The 17,007-nt window shown below is 37.0% G+C and overlaps 1 protein-coding gene across 1 annotated transcript in view; it reads right to left on the bottom strand.

Moving 5' to 3' along the window:
- The window catches only part of LOC133203797 (endosome/lysosome-associated apoptosis and autophagy regulator family member 2-like), a 41,252-nt gene that overhangs the window by 11,069 nt on the left and 13,176 nt on the right, over nucleotides 1–17,007 (bottom strand). Inside the window, exons 8-17 of the mRNA XM_061339584.1 lie at nucleotides 16,843–16,931; nucleotides 16,303–16,588; nucleotides 15,751–15,962; nucleotides 15,281–15,345; nucleotides 7,729–7,899; nucleotides 6,261–6,479; nucleotides 5,144–5,267; nucleotides 3,556–3,653; nucleotides 2,788–2,879; nucleotides 589–628 (exon numbers count right to left, since the gene is read on the bottom strand). Of these exons, the coding sequence (XP_061195568.1) occupies nucleotides 589–628; nucleotides 2,788–2,879; nucleotides 3,556–3,653; nucleotides 5,144–5,267; nucleotides 6,261–6,479; nucleotides 7,729–7,899; nucleotides 15,281–15,345; nucleotides 15,751–15,962; nucleotides 16,303–16,588; nucleotides 16,843–16,931 (1,396 nt within the window). The remainder of the gene's footprint in view (nucleotides 1–588; nucleotides 629–2,787; nucleotides 2,880–3,555; nucleotides 3,654–5,143; nucleotides 5,268–6,260; nucleotides 6,480–7,728; nucleotides 7,900–15,280; nucleotides 15,346–15,750; nucleotides 15,963–16,302; nucleotides 16,589–16,842; nucleotides 16,932–17,007) is intronic.

Below are 17,007 nucleotides of genomic sequence, written 5' to 3' on the forward strand. Positions count from 1 at the left end.
TGTTCTCGAGGAGAAGATTTTTAAAGGTTTTTCCTATATATTTCTATTTAAAACTTTGATCCTCCATTGTGGCCCCGCTCTACCCCCAGGGGTCATGATTTGAACAAACTTGAATCTACACTACCTGAGGATGCTTCCACGAGTTTCATCTTTCCTGGCCCTGTGGTTCTTGAGTAGAAGATTTTTAAAAGATGCTATTAATTTTTCACTAATTCTTTATTATCTCCCCTTGAAAGAGGGCGTGGTCCTTCATTTGAACAAACTTGAGAAGAAGTCGAAAATATGAAAAGTTTACAGACAGACAGACTACAGACAAAATGTGATCAGAAAAGCTCACTTGAGCTTTCAGCTCAGGTGAGCTAAAAATATACTTTTCTTGATACATCACACAAGGATGCTTTGTGGCGAGTTTAGTTGAAATTGGCCCAGTGGTTCTGGAGAAGAAGTCAAAAATGTGAAAGTTTACAGACAGACAGACGGGACTACAGACAAAATGTGATCAGAAAAGCTCACTTGAGCTTTCAGCTCAGGTGAGCTAAATAATATACTTTTCTTGACACATCACACAATGTATTTAAATGTACTTACTCATCTGTCTTGTAAAAGAAATGGACATCTCTTTCCATTCCTGTAAATAAGTACAATGTGTATATCACTGGATTGCAATTGCAAGAAAATAAAATTATTGTGAGAATTAAATACAACTATAGGGTTGAAGTTTCTTGATTATTTTAATTAAGCTGCCACCTATGTTACTCTAATATTGATATTTTGGTGTCTGAGTTGGGTAAAATCTGGCAACCAGTGTATAAAATAAGTAGGTCATATGACCTCTGGGCTATAAAACTTAGATGAGCTCACTTTTGATCTCATTCTCACTTTTTCCACTATATATATCAAAAGTGAGCTTATCTAAGTTTTATGTCCGAAGCCAGAAACCCAAGATTCCATATATATATCAAAGAAATGAATTCCACATCAAAAATCATTCGCTGATAAAAAATATCTTTGAAATTAAAAGAATGGAATTTCTTATCATGCTTCCCCTGAAATTGGGAAATTCACAAGTTTTACATTCATTACTTGTAATATGCTATATAGGGAGAATTTGACAAGCTTTTATTATAGTGGTACTACTGTAGAATCATCATAAATGATTGTTCATAGGGTACCAATGTTGGTGGATTTTGCAGAGCATCCTTGCCCACTAATATACATCCCCAACTTGTAAACACATTGGTTCATTTAATCTTCTGTATAAAAGAGTTACCCATGAATTTATGTCCCAACGAACCAGTAAACTATCGGTTATTCATGAACATTGACCCATATGAATACAAAGGCCCAGGGGCCACATCGCTCACCTGAGCACTATGGCTAGGAAAAAGCGGAAATAAGTTCAGTCTTGAAAGGTTGAAAAGTTTAAATATAAAAGTGGTTTGGGGGGGGGGGGGGGGGGGTGTGTCATGAATTGAACAAATTTGAATCTACATTATCTGAGGATGCTTCCATTTAAATATGACCAATCATGGCTTTGCTGTTCTTGAGTAGAAGATTTTTAAGTTTTAACCTATGTATTCCTATGTACAACTTTGATCACCCATTGTGGCCCCACCCGACCCCCCAGGGGTCATGTTTGAACAAACTTGAATGTACATTATCTAAGAATGCTTCCATATAAATATGACCAATCAAGGCTTTGCTATTCTTAAGAAATAGTTTTTTTTAAAAGATTTTTCCTACGCATTCCTATGTAAAACTTTGTTCGCCCATTGTGGCCTCACCCTACCACCGGGGGTCATGATATGAACAAATTTGAATGTACACTATGTGAGGATGCTTCCATGTAAATATGACCAATCATGGCTTTGCTGTTCTTGAGAAGAAAATTTTTAAAGATTTTTCCTATATATTCCTAATAGATGTAAAACTTTGATCCCCAATTGTTGCTCCACCCGACCCCTGGGGGTCATGATTTGAACAAACTCGAATCTACACTACCTGAGGATGCTTCCACATAAGTTTCAAATTTTCAAGCACAGTGGTTTTGAGAAGAAGATTTTTTAATGATGCCATTAATTTTTCACGAATTCATTATTATCTCCCCTTGGAAGAAGGCGTGGCCCTTCATTTGAACAAACTTGAATCCTCTTTACCCAAGGATACTTTGTGGCAAGTTTGCTTCAAATTGGCCCAATGGTTCTGGAGAAGTTGAAAATGTGAAAAGTTTACAGACGGACAGCTAGACGGACAGACGGACTACAGACAAAATGTGATCAGAAAAGCTCACTTGAGCCTTCGGCTCAGGTGAGCTTAAAAATGATTTCACAGTAAGGGAAATTATTTGAGAACACATTAACACTATCACTTATACTATAATATACAGGGGTGGATAGACTCCAATTCACTACTTAGCTCTATGTTCACAAATGACCAATAGATAGTTTTCACATGACATATTTTCTCTCGGAGTTATTTCCCTTGGCCGCTATCTTGGTGGTCAACCTGGTAATTTTTCCTCTTTGTCTTACCAAATTAAAGAGGGAGTAGCAGAAATATTGGGGGGGGGGGGGGGGGGAAATCTTTATGGAATAAAAATTATGAAATGAAGGAGACTTTAACAAATGTATATTTTTGCAGAAAAACAATGCTTCCTACCCCACAATGGCCAGTAAAAAAAGTTAAAATTGGTTGAATAATGAAGGAATATGAGCATGTTGACCTCCAATATGGCGGCCAACGGGAAATAACTCTTGATAATTTGGGCCTACTGAAAACTATCTATACCTTCTGTTGGGATCCCTCCTTGTGTATACAGATCATGTAGGTCTGACTCATGGGTCTGATTGGACAAGATCTTAGTCAGGTAGTCTCCAATACTGAAACATACAAAAAATTCATTTCAAATCTGAGGCCTTAATATGTCCGCAATGATTTCAAATATCATATACAGTACATATATTAAATGTACATTGTATTTTTTTTCTTATCAACTTTAATTATTTTGGAAGTGGCACACTGAAATTCAGTTTGAATTAAATCTGTGAGCCAATGCTCATTAGTAATACCCCCGATCTGATGTGAATATATGCTATCATATAGACTGCATTGAGTAAGAAGATGAAAAAAACTGCGATGGAAATTTGGTATGAACAGATGCACGGATAAACAGTAAGTTAACATCGGATTCGTTCAAAAATGGATCCCAATATAAGGCATGCCTAAACAAAGAGTGCGCTAAAATTTCAATTATCTTCAATGAGTAGTTGCTAAAAAAACTGACAAAAATTTGGAATGAACAAATTCACGGATAAAGAGAGTTGACATCAGATTTGTACAAAAATGAATCCCACCATACGGCATGCCTAAACAAAGAGTGTGCTAAAATTTCAAGCATCTGCAATGAGTAGTTGCTTAGAAAATTGCAACGGAAATTTGTTATGGTCAGACGGACACACAGTCAGACAGACACACAAGGATAAAACAGTATACCCCCCTCTCCTTCATAGTGGAGTATAATTATAATCCATCTCTGTTTGGGTTGAAATCTCCTACCTGACAGGCTGTGAAGAAACTATGTTGTTCTTCTTTGTAGGTACCATAGCTGACCTACATACCATGGAGTGGACAAAGTTTTCACTCTTCTCACTTTTCTAATGGTAGAAAATTTTGTCTTACTTTACTTAACACTAATTTTTTAATTACTTATCAAGGATACTTACAGGGTACTGTAACAAGAGGCCCATGGGCCACATCGCTCACCTGAGCACATTAGCTAGGCAAAAGCACAGTTCAGAATTGAAAAGATTACGGGGGGGGGGGGGGGGGGGGGGGGGATCTACACTCCCTGAGGATGCTTCCATATCAATATGACTAAACATAGCTTTTCTGTTCTTGAGAAGAAATATTTTTTCAATATGTTCTTATGTAAAAGTTTTGATCCCCCACTGCACCCCACCCTATCCCCTAGGGGTTATCATTTGAACAAAATTGAATTTACACTATCTGAGGATGCTTCCATATCTAAACATGATTTTCAGTTCTTGAGAAGAAGATATTTTCCTGTATGTTCCCAAGTAAAATTTTCGATCCCCCATTGTGGCCCCACCCTATCCCGGGGGGTCATCATTTGAACAACCATGAATCTACACTACCTGATGATGCTTCCATATCAAAATGACTAATCATGGCTTTGCAGTTCTTCAGAAGAAGATATTTTCCTATATATTTCTATTTAAAACTTTGATCCTCCTTTGTGGCCCCACCCTATCCCCAGGGGTCATTATCTTAACAAACTTGAATCTACACTATCTGAGGATGCTTCCATATAAATATGACCAATCATGGCTTTTCTGTTCTTGAGAAGAAGATTTTAAAAGGTTTTTCCTTTTATATTTATATGTAAAACCTTGATCCTCCATTGTGGCCCCGCCCCAACCCCGGGGGTCATGATTTGAATAAACTTGAATCTACACTACCTGAGGATGCTTCCACATGAGTTTCATCTTTCCTGGCCTTGTGGTTCTTAAGATTTTTAAAAGATGTTATTAATTTTTCACTAATTCTTTATTATCTCCCCTTGAAAGAGGGCCTGACCCTTCATTTGAAAAAAACTTGAATCCCCTTCACCCAAGGATACTTTGTGGCAAGTTTGGTTGAAATTGGCCCAGTGGTTCTGGAGAAGAAGTCAAAAATGTGAAAAGTTTACAGACAGACGGACGGACGGACAGATGGACTACAGACAAAATGTGATCAGAAAAGCTCACTTGGAAAGCTCAGGTGAGCTTAAAATATTACATTTGGCTGTGTATTCTTTTTAGTGCTTTTGGTGGAGAGCAAATTCCGCTAATTCAAGTAAAATGCTTAATGTCTTGCACATATACCAGTACACTTAAGTAAGAACATTAAGAAATGTACTAAATCAAAATTACGCTAACTTGTGCAAAAATCAATTTCTGACAAATATTGTACATGCTAAATATAATAGTCATAGTATATGTACTTTAACTTATTATGATTAATCAAAAAGAGATTATAAATCAAATAAGGCAATTCTCCTGAGCAGAGAGAGACATAAACATACAGAGGTAATATTATAGGCAGATGTATTCAAAACACATAGTCACATGTTATTATAACATACCGCTGTCATGTTGTTCTGACAGAGTGCCTTTGTATTTTCCGCAGCACAAAGCGAGATGTTAAATCCATGAAAGTACCCCGTTCCACTACCTGTGAAAAGTTTGGCTCCTTTCACAAACTGAGGACTGTCAAAAGAGATTGAGAGGTCAATTACTGTCACTCTTACATTCTTCTCAAAGCAAACTGTCACATGATTCAACCCATTTTAGAACAGTATTGAATTGATCCATTTTAATCTGTTTTTGGTTGAATATTGAACAGACAATACTACCTAATTCATTTACAATTTACAATTGATAACTCATAAATTTGAACATGCAAATCAATATCTGATTAAAACTAGCCACCTCTCTCTTGTATTTATTGCACTGATGACTAGAAGTAGAAGGGAACATATTTTTATGATAAATATTTTTACCTCCTTTTTAAGACTTCTTATACATTTTTACACATTTTTGACAAATTAAGGACTTTTTAAGAAAACTTCCATAGAATAGAGTATCAAAAAATACCTATTTAAGTTTATTTGTATAATCTGTACATTATAGAATGATGTGCATTTGATTCTATGGGGCAATGATTCATTCTCTGATTAACAGAATGTAAAACTTGATAAAGTTATTCAAACATTTATTAACAAATGTGGTAGATTTTCTAAAAAAATCTTAGTTTTTATAAAGAATTGCATTTTGCTTATCAAGAAGTTTCAGTTTTTGACACTATTAATGTATTTGTTACTGACCAAATAATTGTACTTATGGCAATTTTATAAAATTCTGTATCAGGAAAATACCTAGCAAGTTATAGAACTTGTGTCTTATCCATATAATGTGTTCAATTCAATACCTATTCAACAACAAACTTTAATTTTCAATTGATGTTATAAAGGGATTACCGAATGTCTTTTCACAGAAAGACACTGAAAACAAGTCTCCAGCAAACACTAATAATTTACCAAATTAAGTTTGGTTTGTTCTTATTTCAACATATTTTGCATATTTCTTCACATATTTCACAGCAGTACTAGTATTTGAAAACAAAGAAATTCAATTTGTTTCATTTATTCATAACCAGACTAGCCACCTGAATACTTTAAAAATAAATTTCTGAGTTCTGACCTTTTCAGTGCTGTGAAGTCATATTTTCTGTTGGATTCATCAGTGTACACACAGTCAGTTACACAGGAGGTACCACCCTTAGCCCTCAGACCTGGCCCACACTTGATACATGAGTCCTCACCCCAGGCTAATCTGGTCCGGATTACAGCATTATTAGGACAGGGCAGACACTGGGTGTTGTTAAGGTCAACATAATGTCCCGCAGGACAGGATATACATCTAGAATATCAAACAAGTCAAAATTCAATGTAATGGATGACAGGACAGGATATAATCCTACATCTGTAGGACCTACTACCTTAACAAATTTAATCCTACATCTGTATGACCTACTACCTTAACAAATTCACAATTTTAACTTCTGATGTAAAACAAAGGGTCCTGAAGGAGAACACCTGTAATTATTTATTTTCTTTATGAAACAGTTAATATTGGATACTACTGGTTCTTTGTAAGGAAATTAAAACTTCATGCATTAAGCCAAAAAAAGTTAATCTTTAATTTCTCAGGCCAAAAATTTCAAAATTAAATGCGGTAGGCTCATCCTTTATTTTTTGAAGCCAATAATATCTACTTTTTATTGTCAGTCAATAAAATGATGATATCAATTGATTCTTACTTTTGTGTACTCTGACTTATATTAATTATAATATGTACTCAACTTTAATGTTATTAAAAACATTTTTATAAGAAGTTAACTCATGAATACCATTTTTCAAAAAGAACTGGATTGTGTATCTTATCAAAATTTCTTTCAATAAGCATATATGAAAAGGGGGCAGAACTCAATTTTCCTTTTCAACTTTGAAAAATAGAAAATCAAGTTATTTCCCTTTTCATTGATAAATGCGGCAGTGTTTGGCCTGATGCAGCAGTGCCTGAGAAACTATAATTTTTTTTGGCCTAAATAAAATAAGAATTTCATGCATTCACAAGAAATTACTCTGAAAAGTTACAATACACATTACTTTTCCTTTCATTTTTACTTTTTTACTAACACATTTCTTCCTGCATACTGATCATGATCTTGAGTTAACTGATTCTGACTTGGCTCTGTATCTTACTGGTTATCTTTCAGTTGGTATTTAGGCAATAGCAGTCTTCTCATTTGCCATGACCATTTATGCTGATTTAATGGTTGCAAAGTAAGTTTTATCAGCTATGTGTCAATGAAGCTGGTAAAATGGATGTTAACAACCGTTAAATCAGCATTAACAGTCGCAAATAACAATTGAGAAAATAGTTATTCCATTCTAATGCAATTCATGCATTTTTTTTTATGTTTACATCTTTTGTTGAGTTTTGTTATATGAAAGAAGGGTTGTGTTTTTGAGTTGTTCTATTATGATGTCACAATCAAAATGTTTCACTCTTGTTAATGCTCATTTAACTGCCTCATACATCATTGTATTGGCCAATCAAAATGCATTTTACAAAGCAGTTGCATTAGAATATATTTGTATCTTACTGGTTATTTTTGACTCCTCTCATACACTTCTGGCAGTCCTTGGCGCCCCCTGTCAGTGTGTTGGTGACCTTGACACTGTAGATACGAGCCACATCCTCCTTACCGTCAGACTCTTCGGAGCTCTGGAAGGCCCAGGTCAAGGTCAAAGGCTGGGTGTCTTTTATTTCATGTCTAAAGGCAAAATTAAAGAATACACGGTTACTGTCTTGAAATATAAGTGATATTTAATTTAGGCGAGGGTAAGAAAACGATTAAGGGCAAGGCTTGCCAAAATCTATTTGCATTTTTGACCCGAGTCAAAATACTGCTATTATTTCAAAATAATTAACACGTATATTGTTTATTCTGCAATAGTTTTACATCTAACCTCAGAGAAAAGCTGTTTTCAACAAATTTAAGAAAATCTCTGCAGTTGAAATAATGATACTATGGCATAAGCAATGCAGTATAGATGATGTCACAATGCTTTTAAAGACAGAATTCAAAAGGCTATATTTTGGCATGGACCAAATTGGAGGTTTTTAAGGGTAAAACCTCTGTTTACGATATATCTATACTTACCTGCATCAACTTTTTGCATTTCCCCCGGGCTGCCTACGATCTTGCCTGAACTTTTGAGACCACCCCTGTGGTATCATACACTATGTGTATACCCATAATGCGCAAGCACTTCCGCTTCAGTTTTGTGAGGACCTAGAAAACTAGGACCCAAAGAAATAACTTATAAGGGGTGGGTGATGCAGGTAAGTATAGATATATCGTAAACAGAGGTTTTACCCTTAAAAACCTCCAGTTTACATCAATATCTATACTTACCTGCATCAACTTTTCGCAGAATTTGTAGCAGAATTAGGGCGGGATAATGATAAGTTGATTTACTATCTACATAATAGTAAAAAAAAAGATTGCACTCACCATTAAAGGCGTACTCTATTTCTGTTCTTTTCCCTTTGCCCATCTTGAAGTATCAAGGACTGAAGACTTGGCAAACCGAGCTTCATCTTGAGGAACATCCCTCATGTAGAATGCAGTAAAAGTGGTTTCTGTTTCCCAATGAGCTGTCTGTAAAATTTCTTCTACTGTTGCGCCATTGAAAAGGGCCCATGAAGTTGCCAGTCGTCTGGTGTCATGTGCACGTACGCTACTTAAGGTTTCACTATTCTGTTCATACACAAATTTGACAAGAGATACAATCCATCTTGATATAGAATTTTTGGAAGCTGGTTTTTGTAGACCTGATTTGTAAGTTAAAAACAAACACTTTTCATTACCACGAGAAGACTTTGTTCTTTCCAGATATATTTTTAATGCTCTGCAAGGGCACAAAAGCAAGTCTCTGTTGTCTGTTGCAAAGATGTTAAACTCTGGTATGAACATAGGTTTCCATGGCTTTCCTAATCTTTGAGTTTTAGCCAAAAACTGTATGTTTGGTAAAAGTCGAATTCCGTTCCTTTCTAAACGCAAATGTGTTTCTCCAATAGAGAGAGCATGAATTTCACTCACTCTAGAAGCTGTTGACAATGCTACTAGAAACACTGTTTTCCAAGTAAGAAACTTCATATCACAGGAATTCATTGGTTCAAAAGGGTAATCACACAATTTCCATAGCACTGATGGTAGATCCCAATTTGGAAGTAATGGTCGCACATTTGGTTCAGAATTATAAATTCCTTTAATTAATTTTGATATATCAGTATTGTTACTGACTGAACTGTTACTCCAACCCTTATGAATAGAAGCTATAGCTGATCTATAACCTGTAATAGTGTTTGGCTTACAACTGCGTTCTTCATGCAAGTAGATGAAAAAGTCTGCCAAATCAGCTACAGTGGCCTCAAAAGGATCTTTCTGGTTTGTGGCACACCATTCTCTGTAGATTCGTAGTCTAGCATCATACATTTTTCTTGTTGATTGTCTCCAAGAGTTAGAGATGAACGACTTAGCTTTTTCAGAAAATTGATTCGCAGCACTTCGTCTTTTGAAATTTTCCAAACAGCCAAATGTAGACTTTCTGGACTTGGATGAATGAACTGTCCCCTCTTTTGTGTTAACAAGTTTCTTACTATGGGTAGTTCCCTTGGAAAGTCTATAAGCAGATTCAGTAGGTCTGGAAACCACGACTGTCTTGGTGAGAATGGAGCTATGAGAAGAAGAACACAAGGCTCCTGCTCTACTTTTTTGAGTACTTTTGGAATTAGTATTGGCGGTGGGAATGCATATGCAAACATCCCTATCCAATCTACAGCTAGAGCATCGCATCCCCATGCTAGAGGATCTGGGTAGGGAGAACAAAAAACTGTTAGTTTCCGATTTTCCCTTGTGGCAAAGAGATCTATGTTTGGAGTGGAGAATATGTGAAAAATCTGTTGAACCACTTCCTGATTGAGACTCCATTCTGTCATTTTCGGAATTTGTCATCCTCTGGACAACTGGTCTGCTATCACATTCCTTTTCCCAGGAATGTGTGCAGCACGAAGTTGTACACCCCAAAGACGACACCCATGCAGAATCCTCCATGTCATCATACAAAGGACTGGAGATTTTGTTCCTCCCTGGCGATTGATGTAGGACACCACTGTTGAGTTGTCTGTCCTCCATAGGATCTGTTTGTGTTTGACATTGTTTTTGAAGTGGTGAAGGGCTTTTTCCACTGCACTGAGTTCCAACAGATTTATGTGTGATAGTTGTTCCTCCACTGACCATTTGCCTGACACATTGCGATCTTCTAGGTGGGCTCCCCAACCGTAGGATGAGGCATCTGTCCACAATGTTAGATCTGCCCTGAAACTCAGGATAGATGTCCCCGCAAGGACGTTCCCTTGCTCTGTCCACCAAAGTAAATGTGGAATGAGGAAATCGTTGACTTGAATCATGTGATCCAGATTGTCCAAATGTGGACGCCACTGGGACAATAGGCAGAACTGAATTGGGCGCATTTGTAGTCTGGCAAAAGGTACCAAGTCTATGCAGGCTGCCATAAGCCCAAGGACTCTGAGAAATGTATGTGCTGGGATAAAAGAAGCTGTTACCATGGTTGAAATTAATCCACAAAGACTGTGGAAACGGTCCAAACTTGGGTAGACCAAACCACGTTCGAGAAGAAATAGAGCTCCCAGATAAGTAATCTGTTGAGTTGGTTGTAGTATTGATTTTGATTGATTTATCACCAGACCCAAATCCATCAACAGCAACAGAGTTCTCTGTAGTTGGTGCATTAATGTCATTCGATCTGCATTTTTCAGCAGCCAATCGTCCAAGTACATGTAAATGAAAATCTGTTGACTTCTCAGATGCGCTCCTATAGCTCCCATTAGTTTTGTGAACACTCTTGGAGCTGTTGCTAGACCGAACGGCATTGACCTGAATTGATAATGGTTGTTGTCTATGCAAAATCTGAGGTATTTTTTGTCCTCTAGAAAAATTGGAACATGTAGATATGCGTCCTTTAGGTCTATTGATGCAACCCAATCTCCTATATTCAAAGCCTGTATAATTGACTTTAGAGATTCCATTTTGAAATGCTGATTCTGGAGAAAAACATTTAACGGTTTCAAATTGAGAATTGGACGGTACCCTCCGTCTCGTTTTGGAACTACAAAAAAGGTGCTGTAAAACCCGTGACCTTCCTGGGCTCTGGGAACAGTCTCTATGGCATGCTTTTGTAATAAACTTTCTATTTCTTCGAAAATACATTGTTTTTGAGCAACATTTTGTACATTTGTGATTCTTACTCCTGTCTCTGGAGGATGTTTTAAGAAAACAAGCTTGAGTCCTTTCTGGACTATTTTTAAAACCCATTCGTCGGATGTAATTTTCATCCACTCCCTGTGGTAAGAAAGGATCCGACAGCCTACTTGGGCTGATTTCTGCAACTCTAGGCGAGTCTCTAGTTGAACTTTTAAGCTTACTTCTGGGGACGAAACCCCAAACGATCTTGGACCGAGGTACGAGTTTGGCCTTTGAAAGAGACCTGAGAATTCAACTTTCGCCCTCTTCCCAGGCCAGTCTTTGCATTTTTGTCAGAGGAAAACTTCCCCTTCTTTGCAATGGCTGATTGCTGATCTTTCTGCTCTGAAGCGCCAGCTGAATCTTCCCTTTTCCTCTTTCTCGCAGAATTAGGGTTTGAACCATCTCTCTGCTTTGAACTTCTCAAGTGTTGCGTTTCTTTAGCATCACGTAAACTTTCTGCACTTGAGTGAAGAATGTCAAAATACTTCCCACAAAAAAGTTTAGGATTAAGAGTAGACTGCACAAGGAGCTTATTTTCAGTTGCCTTGTTTTTAAAAGCCAGATCTTCTATGTGAATGGCTCTTCGTGCTGCAACTGCACCCACTAAGATACGTGAAGTAACATCAGCCATTGACTTAAAAACTTGCATCAGTGCCTGAAGGGCCTCAGTCTTGTCCTCATCAGATACTACATTATCCACATATGAGGTAATAAGAGAAGCATATGTCAATTCTCTCAGGAGAAGACGCGACTCTTGATCAATCTTCCACAACTCATTGTTACGGGAATGCAATGTAGGATTACGGAAATGGTAAGAGTTTTTATTACCTTTCCTTGAGAAACTACTATCCTCAATGTTGTCATCAAGTCATGGCGTTGTACAATACTTATCAAAATCTGCAGAAATTACTCTGTACTTCTCATCATCTGATGCTTTATAAGTGCGAATTGCACCTTTACGCTGGAACTCCTCATCTACATCAGTTAAAGTGTTCAAAATGTACCCATCCAGGGGTAAAGATTGCTGTGGGGTGGATGATTTTGTCCCTATCAAGCGTTCTGACATATACGACTTGAAATCTCTATCCTGATTTTCAGAAACATTCACAGCATCTATTTTTAATTCCGAAGTTACCTTCTTAACAAAATTCTTCCAGTCTACTGTGCATGAATCATTAGTTTCTGTATGCACAGAACCTACAACAGAATTATCAAACTCAGAATGGTTGTCCTCATCATGGACTTCAACAATATCGTCATTTAGTGAATTGTTCATAACAGGATCATTGTCACCTCTGTGACTTACAAGATCCTCATCATCCGAATCTCTCGAGTGTTGATCATCTGAAGGTCGAAATCTATCGAACCTTGTAGACCTACTCTCTGAACGTGTAGTAGACTGTTTTTCAGACTGTTTACTTGCGCCATGTATTAATTCTTTAACTCTGGCGCCTATCAAATTTCGCATGAAATTTTCTTGATACTGTTGCCACTGAGTTTCAAAATTCCCTAGCATAAAAGGGGGTAAATTACCCATCTGTGTTGGGAAAAAACCCTGTGCCAAATTGCCGCCATTTTGACTCCTATCTGAGAGAGGTTGCGATTCCGATACAACTACGTTTCCCACAGAGGAAACTTGTGAATCAGAACAAGTGTTATTCCCCACAAAGAGAATTTCTGTTGCTGGATTCGACACCGTGGCCGATTTCTTACCAGACTTGGATTTCTTGCGTTCAATCATTTTATTCATTAACGTCCGTTTTTCCTCTGTCCAAGTTTTACAAACTTCACAAGGAAACGCTTCGTTACACACGCGTGATCGTCTAATACTGTCATCTCTCTATTACATTTCTGACATATCTTGTACGATTCAGACATCGTAAATCGCAGGCTACTTAAAATATTTAATAACAGAAGAAAACACGCGGTTTTTCTTCCAAGATGCCCGAACAAAACTGAAGCGGAAGTGCTTGCGCATTATGGGTATACACATAGTGTATGATACCACAGGGGTGGTCTCAAAAGTTCAGGCAAGATCGTAGGCAGCCCGGGGGAAATGCAAAAAGTTGATGCAGGTAAGTATAGATATTGATGTAAACATAGCTTTGGCTTATTGGGAATCTTTTTTCGTTCAATGCAAATGGGGGACGAAAATTTTGAGAAACAACTTCAAAGATAATTCTTGTTTGATGAAAAACACAGAACAGAACTCCACTTAAAACTCCTAATAAAAGTAGTGTTTAAAAAGATTTTGAAAAGACAATTAACTCTATTACAAGTTTTATTATAAAGCATACATTATTGAACATGTTTACCTAAGAGTTCCAGAGCTGACTCAGTTATCATATACTACTGATCTAATGAGTCTGTCCAACATTGTCATATTATTCACCTGTGCGTACCTGTACTGTTGCTTGTGTTGTCATTATTCACCTGTACGTACCTGTACTGCTGCTTGTGTTGTCATTATTCACCTGTACGTACCTGTACTGTTACTTGTGTTGTCATTATTCACCTGTACTGTTGCTTGTGTTGTCAATATTCACCTGTACATACCTGTACTGTTACTTGTGTTGTCATTATTCACCTGTACGTACCTGTACTGTTGCTTGTGTTGTCATTATTCACCTGTATGTACCTGTACTGTTGCTTGTGTTGTCATTATTCACCTGTACTGTTGCTTGTGTTGTCATTATTTACCTGTACATACCTGTACTTACTTGTGTTGTCATTTTTTACCTGTACGTACTTGTACTGTTGCTTCTTCTGATTATTCACCTTACATACCTGTACTGTTGCTTGTGTTGTCATTATTCACCTGTACGTACCTGTACTGTTGCTTGTGTTGTCATTATTCACCTGTACGTACCTGTACTGTTGCTTGTGTTGTCATTATTCACCTGTACGTACTTGTACTGTTGCTTGTGTTGTCATTATTCACCTGTACGTACCTGTACTGTTGCTTGTGTTGTCATTATTCACCTGTATGTACCTGTACTGTTGCTTGTGTTGTCATTATTCACCTGTATGTACCTGTACTGTTGCTTGCGTTGTCATTATTCACCTGTACTGTTGCTTGTGTTGTCATTATTCACCTGTACTGTTGCTTGTGTTGTCATTATTCACCTGTACGTACCTGTACTGCTGCTTGTGTTGTCATTATTTACCTGTACGTACCTGTACTGTTACTTGTGTTGTCATTATTCACCTGTACTGTTGCTTGTGTTGTCAATATTCACCTGTACGTACCTGTACTGTTGCCTGTGTTGTCATTATTTACCTGTACGTACCTGTACTGTTACTTGTGTTGTCATTATTCACCTGTACTGTTGCTTGTGTTGTCAATATTCACCTGTACTGTTGCTTGTGTTGTCATTATTCACCTGTACTGTTGCTTGTGTTGTCATTATTCACCTGAACGTACCTGTACTGCTGCTTGTGTTGTCATTATTCACCTGTACTGTTGCTTGTGTTGTCATTATTCACCTGTACGTACCTGTACTGCTGCTTGTGTTGTCATTATTTACCTGTACATACCTGTACTGTTACTTGTGTTGTCATTATTCACCTTACATACCTGAACTGTTGCTTGTGTTGTCATTATTCACCTGTACGTACCTGTACTGTTACTTGTGTTGTCATTATTCACCTGTACGTACCTGTACTGTTGCTTGTGTTGTCATTATTCACCTGTATGTACTTGTACTGTTGCTTGTGTTGTCATTATTCACCTGTACGTACCTGTACTGTTGCTTGTGTTGTCATTATTCACCTGTATGTACCTGTACTGTTGCTTGTGTTGTCATTATTCACCTGTACGTACCTGTACTGTTGCTTCTTCTGTTCACCTGTCCAGGATTTTACAATACCATTAGATCCATACTCATCCTGCAAAGGATAAATAAGTGTCTGAATAGTTTAGAATGCATAATAAAAATCTCCCTTTACTCAGATTTGTTTTAATTTTTCCTGATAAGTGAAGAGGTCTGATAATATCACTAAAATGACAGGTATGTGCATGTAATATCTCACTAGTGATCTATTTTCCAACAAGTTTTGGACAGAAAAATTAGAAAATGTGAATCAAAGCTCAACAAGAATAATTGGGTTACAAAACTTGTCAGAGTTAAATAGTTTGTGGCAAAATGTACATTATATTTGTCATTAATCTTTGGTTTCTTTCTTTGTGATCAACATGTTAATGTGAAACAGAACATATATTGTAGTTAAAAAAAGGAAGACAGATATGACTAACACTAATTCCACAGCAAAAAAAGACACATTTAAACTTACAGAGAGGAAAATCAGTTCACAGTTGCCACCACATGAAAGTTGAAACTGGAAGTCTATGGTTCCCACGGTGATGTCATTACTGGAACTTTCCTCACCTCGAAATCCAGGTATTCTAAAAATTAAAACAAGGTAGGAATCCTTATTGCGACCAAACTGGGTGCGGATGTGGTCTCCAGCAAGGACCCAGGAGGCGTTTGTAGAACAGTTAGAATCTGCAATAAAAAAATTACATAGAGAAATGTTAACAGTAACTTGATTATAAAGAACACCATTAGACATGACAATTAACATTTAAACTACAATATAATTTAGTTAAGAATTATATGGGACTTCATTTACAGAAAGCATAAACACAAACTTAGCAAAGCCATTTGAAATTAATGTTATCAATAATAATATTGTGTTGCACACAGTAAAGTCACAGACTAAGCTGTGTTAGATAATGTTTGCAATGTCACATCTCTTTTTCACTACTAGTAGCAAGAGAAATATTTGTTATACCTTTTTCTAAGTCAAGTTCAGCATGTAATAAAACTTGAGCAGAATTCTCACCAGAAAATGTGATACAATTTGCCGACATGTTAGCAGGCATCTGGTTCCACCATTTGTACTCAAGTCCAATGTTAGGAGAAGTAGAGGCAGGGCAAGCCTGACAGCTCTTAGCTCCGTCAGAATACATGTCATCAGAACAGAACTCACAGCCTTTACCCTCCACAAAATGCATGCCAGGGTTACAGGGGGGACAGTCTTCTGGAGGACTGGGGTCAGGGAGGTTAACGGCACCACTCAGGTCAGTCCGACAAATCTGTGGCTCTAACCACTTATACAGTTTCCTTGTCTACAATATAAAAATTATAGCTAATTGTGAAGTTGATATTTTAGATTCCACAGAATTTCTTAAAAGTGGTTGGCTAATTAACAGAAGACCTTAAACTTGGGCAAACAAGCTCAATGAAATTTTACTTGATTGTGTAAATTCACTTAATAATGCATTAACTGCAGAAAATCTTAGGATTTTTTTTCATAATACTCAATGCTTGATTAAAGAATGAGCTGAGATTTATTTCCACTTTTAAATCAGATATAAATCACCTTTTTATTTTGGTCACATGGAGCCTGTACTTCGTAATAGTCTTTGTTTGTACATGCAGGTCTTTTTAAACAGGAACTGGCTCCTCGTTCTAAAATAAACAACACAGTTCAGTAGTTCACACAAAATTTTTCACTGATTATAAAGAAGTTCAGAAGAAAAACTTT

The sequence above is a fragment of the Saccostrea echinata genome, unplaced genomic scaffold (assembly GCF_033153115.1).
Source record: "Saccostrea echinata isolate AGI-Se365-2 ecotype Australia unplaced genomic scaffold, CSIRO_AGI_Sech_v1 ptg000051l, whole genome shotgun sequence".
NCBI classification, from domain to species: domain Eukaryota; kingdom Metazoa; phylum Mollusca; class Bivalvia; order Ostreida; family Ostreidae; genus Saccostrea; species Saccostrea echinata.